At 47.4% G+C, this 9,898-nt stretch overlaps 1 protein-coding gene across 1 annotated transcript; it reads right to left on the reverse strand.

Annotated features, from left to right (window-relative positions):
- Positions 1-787: 787 nt before the first annotated feature.
- On the reverse strand, positions 788-9,829 carry rpgrb (retinitis pigmentosa GTPase regulator b). The gene is made up of 17 exons (XM_080493008.1): positions 9,715-9,829; positions 8,775-8,900; positions 8,600-8,692; positions 8,152-8,214; positions 7,703-7,861; positions 7,467-7,616; positions 7,128-7,286; positions 6,689-6,844; positions 6,471-6,595; positions 6,130-6,321; positions 5,689-5,875; positions 5,385-5,479; positions 5,239-5,298; positions 1,521-1,685; positions 1,395-1,440; positions 1,192-1,310; positions 788-1,107 (listed from the first exon to the last, which is right to left on the reverse strand). The coding sequence occupies exons 1-17, from the start codon at positions 9,743-9,745 to the stop codon at positions 910-912; spliced, it is 2,124 nt and encodes a 707-aa protein (XP_080349134.1). The 5' UTR covers positions 9,746-9,829; the 3' UTR covers positions 788-909.
- Between the last annotated feature and the right edge of the window lie 69 nt (positions 9,830-9,898).

Genomic DNA, 9,898 nt, shown 5'->3' on the forward strand with positions numbered 1-9,898 from the left:
TTGTCATAATAACATAATTTTAAAAAGTTATCATTTCAACAGTTTTTTTAATGCTTTGGCCAAGAAAACAATGGGAGCATACAGTTATTCTGATCAAGACTCATGCTCAACTTTATATTAAAATTCTTTATTGTTATCACAAAAGTTCAAATGGTAAAAAAAAAAAAAAAAAAAGCAAATAGTTTAAATGACATCATCATGGCACAATAAAAAAGCCACACATCTCTTTAAAATGTGTTCGGACCACATCGAAAGTGCAAATGTGCTCCAGGACCGTGTCACAATAAATAATCATATTTACATTCTCACAGCTTGGAAAATGTGCGCGCGCGTGCACACACACACACAAATAGAGGCTGAGTGAGCCTCAGAGGAGGAGGAGGAGGAGGAAGAGGAAGAGGCTCAGCTGGTAAGTCACTGAAATTGGTCAGCTGGTGTGAAGAAAAGAAGGCAAATAAAACTTTTACTCCCTGTAAAATCCAGTTTCAACACCGTGTGATGTTCACTCTGCCAGTTAAACATAAAGCACTTCAAACTGTGCAAAAATATCAACGCATGTAAAAGTTATGAAAAGTGTCTGAAGCTGCGGCAGCAGCAGAAGCTGCTCCAGCAGAGAGTGGTCAGCGAGGGAAAACTGACTTCACATTCAGTTTAAAAACATTTTTTATGTGACATTAAAAAAAAAAAAAGGAGCCTGTGTTTTAGGATTTGACTCCATGTTGAATTAAAGTTGGTCAGGTGGCGATAAAAGAAGTGAAGTCCCGTTGAGGACAGATTGTCTATTCTTGTCCAGTATTTTACCAACAGGACTTTCAGAGTGTCACGGAGCACCAGCAGGATGACAGACCAAAGCTCTGGCCAGGAGCCGCCAGGAGGTCATGTGATGGGTTCTGGGTTTTGTTCCTGGGATCACAGCACAGCGCAGGCTCCAGAGCGAGGCCCCCGGGCTCCGGGTCGGGGCGGACTCCCTGCAGACGGAGCGGTGGCTGGAGATGGAGGCTCCCCCTTGACGACTCGGCCCCTGCTGGTGGCGTCCCCCGTCAGCGTTTGGCCTCCGTCTGTCGTCTGCTTGAGGCGCGACGAGGAAAGGCGTCGGAAGAGAGACAGCTGAGGGGACAGGAGACACGTTTTCTCAGTCAAACCGTAGTGAGACGCAGGAACTGGCCGTCCAGTTGTTCCATCATCTTGTACCTTCTTGTCGGAGCCTGACGGGGTTTTGGAGTCGCCCTCTTGCACCACACTGGCTGGTTTGTTGACGTCCTCCGTCTCTTGTCCCCCTGCGGCGTCCGTCTGCTCATTGACTGCTGCTGCTGGTCATGTGAGACGATATAATCCCGGTCAGTCTTTTCAGAATGCACGCAGGAGAAATGATGAGAAGCAGTAAAGCTGGTCACCTTTCTGCTCAGCGTCAGGCGAGCGCTGCCCTTTCAGCTCGTCTGGCTTCAGGAAGAATCACATTACATGTCAGTGTGGACGTCAACAAGCCATTCTCAACCTTTCAGTCACTGCCGCATATTTACAGGAGCCTCGTCTGCTGGCTTCTCGGTGGAGGAGTCCGAACTGTCATTCTCCTCTTCCTCCACCTCCTCCTCCTCCTCTTCTTCTTCTTCTTCCTCCTCCTCCTCTTCTTCTTCTTCCTCCTCCTCGCTTTTGATCTGCGTCTCAGGAAGTCGTTTTGTTGAATCCTGAGGAGACGAAGAGAAACAGGTTTCTTATTCTGCAGCGAGAGATTTCAGCGAGCCACATGAGGGAACGGGGCTGAAGTTTACCAGGAAACTACAAACTAGGAGGGAAAGAGAGGCAGATGAGAAGAAAAGAAAACGATCCAAACCTGATCCTGAAAGCTCAAAATGAAATCCTGCTGTTGCTTCTCATCAGCAGTTTGTGGGAAAATACTGCAAAGAGAAACAACTCCTCCACAAATCAAACAATATCACAGGCTGCAGCTTCAATCGTTCTCCTTTATTGGAAACACAACGAATAAAAATAGAAATACCTGGTAGATAAAAATAATCACATTGTTCTTCAAAATGAAGCAAATCTACTTCAAAAAGAACAACAAGAGTCGCTGCACACGACGAAGACGTAAACAGGGAATAGAAAAGCGGAGCTGAAGGCGACATTTTGCTCTTTGAAGACCCAACAAATGAAAGGTAGAATAGAAATGGACTGGAAACGTATTTACACTTTACATTAATACATTATTACACATGAATGAGATGCGAGGATAAGAAAGAGAAACGTTTGCTGAAAGGCACAACGGAGCCAATCACCTCCTCCAATGACAGCTTTGTCACTTCTCCATGTAAACTGGGATTAAACAGGAAGATTCATGTAACACATGGTTGAAACACAATGTGTTTCTGGGCTTTGAATTTCAGGAGAAAAATTATCTATTTCTTTGATAAAAAACAAAATGTAAATGTAACTTTGCATTCCAGTCACAAACGTGAGGCGATGATTAGTAAGTGAACATTTGTAGTGAACAAAGTCAAAGTGTTTGACGTCCGAGGGAAACGGCTTCATGTCGGCTTTATGTAGAAAGTTCAGGGTCCTGGAGAAGAAATGAGCCTCATATTGGAGGTTGATCAGTTGTAATGCGGCTCTGCAGACTCAGTGGATAAAGGAGGTTTTCATCTTCCTGCAGTCGGAGATAAAACCAGAGTGACGGTGGCTGCAGGAGCTGCTGCTGCAGGAGCTGCTGCTGCAGGAGCGGCTGCTGCAGGAGCGGCTGCTGCAGGAGCTGCTGCTACCGCAGGTTGAGGTATTGAGGTAAAACGTTGTCCCAGAATTCCCCCGACTCGCCGGCTGCCTGCTGACCTTTGACCCCCGACCTCAGTCTGCCGCTTTCAGACTTTTTCTTTTTAATGTCCTCCTCCTCCTCCTCCTCCTCCTCCTCCTCCTCCTCCTCCTCCTCCTCGTCATCTTCATCATCACTGTTTTGCTCTTCTTCTTCCTCATTTTCTTCCTCACTTTCCTCCTCCTCCTCTCCTTCACTTTCCTCATCCTCCTCTTCATCATCATCATCTTCTTCTTCACCCTCTTCTTCTTCACTTTCTTCATCTTCAGCCTCCTCTTCACTCTGTTCTTCCTCACTACTCTCCTCTTCCTTATCCTCCTCCTCCCCCTCCTCCTCCTCCCCCTCCTCCTCCTCCTCCTCCTCCACGTCACTACTACTCTCTTCATCTTCCTCCTCATCTTCAGACTCCTGTGAAGACTTCAAAGATTCACTTTCATTCTCTTCTTCTTCCTTACCTTCTAGATCCTCCTCTTCCTCTTCCTCTTCCTCCCCCTCACTGTCTGTCTCTCCTTCATTGCCCTCTGTCCCTTGACTGGACCCTTCCTCACTTTCTTCCCCCTCCTCTTCCTCCTCTTTTCCATCACTCTCCTTCTCTTCAGTCTCATCTTCACTTTCTGATGCCTCACTACTGCTCCCCGCTTCCTTTTCCTCTTCCTCACCCTCCTCTTCCTCTTCCTCCACATCTGTTCCCGACTGAGCTTCTGCTTGAAGAGTGTCACTGTCGTCAGTGTCTTCTTCTTTTTCTTCTTCATTTGTTACTGTGTCAGTACTGTGACTGGCATCTTCCTCTTCCTCTTCCTCACTGACTTCTGCACTTGTCAGTCCTTCTTTTTCAAGATCATCATCATCATCATCCTCATCCTCCTCCTCCTCTTCCTGGTTGACAGCTGCTGAATCTGATTGCTCCTCACTCTCATCCTGACTTGTGTTTGTCTGATCCTGACTGCTCTCCTTCTCATCTCGACTTGTATCTTCCTCGTCTTGACTCCTATCTTCTTCCTCATGACTGCTGCCCTTCTCTTTTTGACTTGTCTCCTTCTCATCTTGACTCGTGTCTTCCTCATCCTGACTTGTACTCTCCTCGTCTTGGTGTTCACCCTCCTCGTGCTGACTGGTGTCCTCCTCCTCCTGACTCGTCCTGTCTCCAGGACTCTCTGGTGCAGGTATGATGTTGATACTGACGGCGGATTTCCTGCTGGACTCAGCAGCGTCGCTCCTTGATGATGTCCCAGTGTCCTTCTGGCTGCTCTCGGACATTGAGGTGGCGCTGCCGGGGCGTCCTGCTGCCATTTCTCGGACTAAAAGTGATCCTGCGGCGAGCGAGGCAGCTCCAGCCAGCAGCCGGAGATCTGATGACTTTTTGGTCTGTGCTTGTTTTCGGTTTCTCTCATTCTTAGATTTTTTAGACACGTCTGTGATGTCTTTTGTCTCGGAGGCCAGTTGAGAGCTGGCCACGCTGTCCTCATCCAGAGCATCACTCAGGTCAGAGTTGTGTGAGTCTTTGTGACGAGGTTTACCTGGTGAGGACACTCCTGCCTGCTTACTTTGCAGGAGTCTCGCTTTACTTACAACTCTCACAGGTTTGGACTGTATTTTCTGAGCTTTTGCAGCTGCAGTTTGAGAAGTGAATCCTTTAGCTGTTTTTCTGGACTCCAGACTTTGTTTGGCGTCTGCTGCTAACTTCCTACTGACCTCAATCACCTGGCACTGATCCTCAACAAGCTTAGGACGTTTTTTGGACGCCACAGTTTTAACCTCCCGTACGCCGGGGGTTTTGTGTCCGCTGGCTGTGATCACATTCTCTTTGTCCCGGCTGGATTTCTCCAGTCTCTGCAGGCTGTGGGAGGTCACAGAGCGAGTGCTGTGGCTCCTCAGCAGCTCGGTGGGTAACGCCCGGCGGGGCGAGGAAGCCTCACGCTTACGAAACGGCGACGCCGAAGAGAAGCTGCTCTGCTTGGAGAGCTTCCCCTCCTTTAACGCCTTACCATTCTTACCCTTCTTCTATCCCCGCACGGGCAAGCAAGAAGAAGATGGAAAGTCATGCATTAGCAAGGAAAGGTGAGATGGAGAAGAGTGGAAGCAGCCATTTCTGCACATGCACAAACGTTAGAACTACTGGTATTGGGAGGCATTTGTAAGAATACAGATGATTTTTGAAGAATTGAAGGAAGACAAAATACAGATATTTGTCTTTACATGTAGGCAGTGGAAGTAAAAACATTGGAAAATATATATTCTAAGTACAGATCCCTTAAAAATGTATTTAGCTACAGCAACAAAGTACAGACAGATCATCATGTGTCACCGCTGTCAGTCAGCTGGAGGAAAATAATGTCGGAGGCCTTTGCTTCTGTGATTCAGCGAGAAATGTCCAGTTCAATATGTGTATTTTCTTTAAAAATGAGATTGAAAACAGCATTAATGATATAAATTCCTACCTTCTGAACAGGAGACAATGTGAGTGTTTTATCTCCTGGGTCCATTTTCATCACGTGAGTCTGTGAGGAGGGAACAGAGAGCAGCTCACAATGACCCGTCGTCGCTCCTCTCAGTCATTTAGGCTCAGTTCACTGAATTTTCTCACCATGTTGAGGAAGTCGGTAGTTTCCCCCAGACCCTTAACGCTGTCTGTGTCGGTCAGGCTCTCCACAACGCTGTTTGTGTCCGCCTCGCTCTGTTCTGAAGGGAAAATAATGCAATTCTGTTCAAGTGAGGCTGACAATTATTTAGTCCAGTCAGTCAGTTTCTGGGTAAATTCAGATGTAAGCGGGAGGAAAAAAAAGGATACGATCATGATGTAAAGCATCTTTGAGTGTTTTTAAAAGTGTTGTACAAATAAAATGTCTTCTTATTATTATTATGGTGAGTGGAGGAGGTGCAGTAGGTACCCTGGTGGATTGACCCTGGCTTCCCGTGTTGGTGAGTGCCGTTCAGCACCTTTCTGTGGGTGGGGTCGGGCGGGGGAAGCCTTGGTGGGATGGTGTGGCTGGACACCGGCAGCGGCGGCTGGAGGTAGCCCGGCGTCATGGCGGGCAGCGTGCGGAACAAGGCGCCAAACTGGTCTGGGGATCGTTCCTGAGAAGTAGAGAGGAGTCAATTAATGAAACAGAACTGGACAGTGGAGCTCATTTATAATCACCAAACAAGAATGACAAAAGAGAAACAGCACCAACTACCCAGTGAACCTGCAGACAGACTGTTAAAGACATTCTGCTGGAGGATTGTGTGAACCAGCTCTCAGAAGTCTGCACACGTCTTTGCCCAAGTAGTTTTGAATAAGTCAATCCAGGTGATCACAATATTGAAGTGGATCATTTTACTGCACCCACCCTCTCTCTCCTGCGGACCCGGGCTGAGAGACTCCTCTGCAGGGCCGACGAGTCAGTCGTGTCCCCCAGCAGCTCCACGTAGGGCCGCTCCAAGTAATCCTCGGTGACGTCTTCCTCCTCCAGCGTCATGTCGCCACAGTCCTCCTCCCTGGGCCGAGCCAGCACCACCATGTGACAGCCGCCGCACGACGCCTGGAGGCAGGAAGTGACCACTGTCACACTCACAGACACTCCATGACTTTAACATGAAACGTCCACGAGCAAACATCTCACAGGAGCTTGAAGGAATACTGGACGTGCTTGATAGAAACAATAAATGAAAGAGCTTCAGGGAGTCTTACAGCCTGAACGTTATACTTGAGGAATCGTGGACACAGAGTTGGTTTGAACTGGTTGGTGAAGTTTTCTTCTCCCAGACCCAGTTTACCATGTCGGCCGTCTCCAAACGTGTACAGCAAACCACTGTCTGGGGAAACGAGGCAGCAGAGTCACGATTTCAGAGCTGTAAAGGAGGGGAAAGAGTGTGTGTGCTGACGGGGAAGCAGAAGATGGTTTCTACCTGTGATGACTGCCGTGTGATTTTCTCCACACATTATTTGACACACTCGTCCCTTCTTGAAATGCTCGACTGGACGCGGCAACCGGGACTCAAAAATAAAAGTTCCATGGCCGAGCTGTCCAAACTGACCGAGACCGAACGTGTACAGGTTGTCTTCTGGAAGACAGGAGTCCAAATACATTCTGAGTGAATCGTCACATTTAAAAAACAAACCAAAACCTTTACAATTAGTTGAATCAGTTTTCTCTGTATATTTACAATTAGTCAATGTGACCTCTGACCTTGTTGTTGCCACATATTTTACTGGTTTGTATCAAAAGTGGCTACTCAGGACAAGGGATTGTATTTGTTGAGTATTTTTTTTCAATAAATGACTTGTATATGAATAAAAGGTTAAAAACAGAAACTCTAATATCCTGCCATCATATTTGACACTTACCCGTCAGCGCCACCGTGTGGCCACCGCCGCAGGCCACCTGCATCACCGGCTCCTGGATGCTCTTCACCACCTGAGGCCCGCGATGCCCCGGCAGCTGGTCGGTGCTCAGCCCCAGCTTCCCGCTGTCCCGCTCTCCGAACGTGAACAGGGCGCCGTCCACTGAGGAACAAACGACAAACTGACCATCGTGGTGGAGGAACTCTCATTTCAAGGGTTGATAGTTTGGTAGATTGTGGATTAAGGAGTTGCTTGCTGCCCCCCCCCCCCCATACACTTATTTTAAGACCTGAAGTGATGTGCATCCTTTGGTTGGTGCACACGGGGGAATTCTCTGCTCACCTGTCACAAACGCAGAGTGGTAGTATCCACAGGACACCCAGCTGATGGGCCGGCCCACGCTGACCTCCTGCGGTGAGGAGGCCTGGCTCTCCTTCCCCAAACCGATCTGACCCTCGGTGTTGTCGCCCCACATGAACAGCTTCCCTCTCGCTGCCACAGGCACCAAAAGACGACATCAGGGAACAAACAAACACACATTACAACAAGGCGACACGTCACACCGACAGGTGTCTCACCTGTGAGAGCGGCAGACGTGTTCGAACCGGCAGCGATCATTTTGATTGGCCCATAAGAGTCGAAGAACTGGATTCTGTGGAAAGCTGTCCTCTCCTCGCAGTCTCCGAGCCCCAGCTGACCCTCGCTGTTCCCACCAGAAACGTACACTTTTCCCTGAGCTGCAGACAAACACAAACACCAGCAGGTTAAAACACACACACGCACACACACACACACACACACACACACACACACACACACACACACACACACACACACACACACACACACACACACACACACACACACACACACACACACACACACACACACACACACACACACACACACACACACACACACACACACACACACACACACACACAGACACAGACACAGACACAGACACAGACACAGACACAGACACAGACACACAGTAACTATGAGGAAACGATGCTGGGGAACCAACCTGTGCAGATGAGGGTGTGGTTCCTGCCACAGGCCACCAGCTGGACTCTCTCTGACTTCAGAGCTGAAACACAACAAATGGACGTCACTACTTCTACCAAGCTTTGCATTTTCAGTTTGTTCAATAAAGTCTTAAAACTGCATAAAGATTAATTGTGTTTGATTAAGATTTGTTCTTAATATTCTTGAATAAAATCTCCAAGACGATAACAGAGCAGCAAACAACACTTATGTCAGTGTACTTAGTGGAGCCTCCAGAGTCAGTTGCTGTGTCTCAGATTAAAGAAGATTATACCCTCCAGATTGGGATCACACTATTACCCTGCAGGATTCCTCTCCTGGCAGCTCCTCATCAAAACAGTTTGCTTCTTTTCACTTCTTCAATATGCTGAAGGCAGCTGCCAGTGGCAGCACACACTCACTCTCAATAAGACAATGTGAGGACAAACCTTTCACACACGTGGGCTTGGCGACAGTAAGTCTGGACCCCAGGCCGAGCTGGCCCCAGTTGTTGCTGCCAAACATGAAGAGTTTCCCATTTTCTGTGGATATAAAGACAGCAGCTCATGGGGGATCCGGCAGATCTGTGAGGCGCTTCAGACCAGGGATCTGTGTGCATCTCACCTGTTATTAGGGCGGTGTGCTCGTCTCCGCAGGATATCTTGCAGGGGACATCGTTTTTCAGCCAGAATTTACTGGGGATGTTGTCTGCAAATTTGCTCTTTCCAAAAGTGAAAACCGCCCCCGATTCTGTTGAACAAGACAAACTGTAAAAAAAACAACTGAGGCAAGACAGATAATCTATTGATGTAACTATGCTGCTGCTGCTGCTGCTGCTTTCTTCTCTTCTCCAGCATCTGTGACTCTTGATTTTTGTCGTCAATGCTGAAGCAAACAATTTTGAAAAGTCAAGATACTTAAACATACAGACTTTGCAGTAATATATCACAACATGAAGTAGTAAATACTCCCAACTGGGAAGGCTATGTATGAGTGTCTATTATGCCACTCATAATACTGCATCAAAATGCTTCATACATAAATTGGAGCTATGAAGTAGTTTAATGGGAGTTACTTTCCCTGTTTGGAGGAAAACACAGAATCTTATTACTGAATGTGAAGTTGTCAGAGAAACTGCAGCTACATATCCCAGAATTATAGAGGATTTAATGTGGTTTAATTGTGTTGTTTCTATGTCTGGTTCTGTGGATCTATACTAGTGCAACAGATGGAAACTAACCATCAGCATCAGCTCACATGATGCAGCGAGACGATTAATAGTTAATAACTTAGACTCTAAGTTATTCTCTAACTTAGAGAATATTTCATGAAGTGAAAGATGTCTAGAAACTACAAATAAACCAGTCTTATCATGCAGTTTGAAGGATTACAGAAGCAGAATGCAATACAACAGATAAAGTGAAATCAAATGTAGGATTGTCCGTTAGCCGGGAGGCTAAAGCAGAAGCTAACGTGAGCTGCACGAACCGCAGACTAACGGAACAGAAACGGTTAACGGTCTCGAGGAAAACGTGCGGATAATTTGTGATTTTTTATATTTTACCCGGAATCTCATCGTCAGCCTCCCCCGCCATCTCCGCGGGATTTTAATCCGATTTTAATCCGAGGTGTGGGCGTGTTATCGCCCCTCTGGTTTTCCACTCCGGCAACCCGGAAGTAAACAAAACGTCTCCTAGACTACGACGTTCACCACGTGACTCTTAAAGGGACCGCGCTTATTTTCGTTT

Source organism: Lipophrys pholis (genome assembly GCF_963383615.2).
Source record: "Lipophrys pholis genome assembly, chromosome: 23".
NCBI classification, from domain to species: Eukaryota; Metazoa; Chordata; class Actinopteri; order Blenniiformes; family Blenniidae; genus Lipophrys; species Lipophrys pholis.

Excerpts from the sequence above, each read along its gene's own strand:
- rpgrb (XM_080493008.1), bottom strand. The coding sequence starts at position 9,745 with ATGGCGGGGGAGGCTGACGATGAGATTCCGG. Across the intron at positions 8,215-8,599 it reads CAAGCCCACGTGTGTGAAAG|CTCTGAAGTCAGAGAGAGTC; the intron begins GTTTGTCCTCAC and ends GTTGTGTTTCAG. Across the intron at positions 1,311-1,394 it reads GCCTGACGCTGAGCAGAAAG|CAGCAGCAGTCAATGAGCAG; the intron begins GTGACCAGCTTT and ends TCACATGACCAG.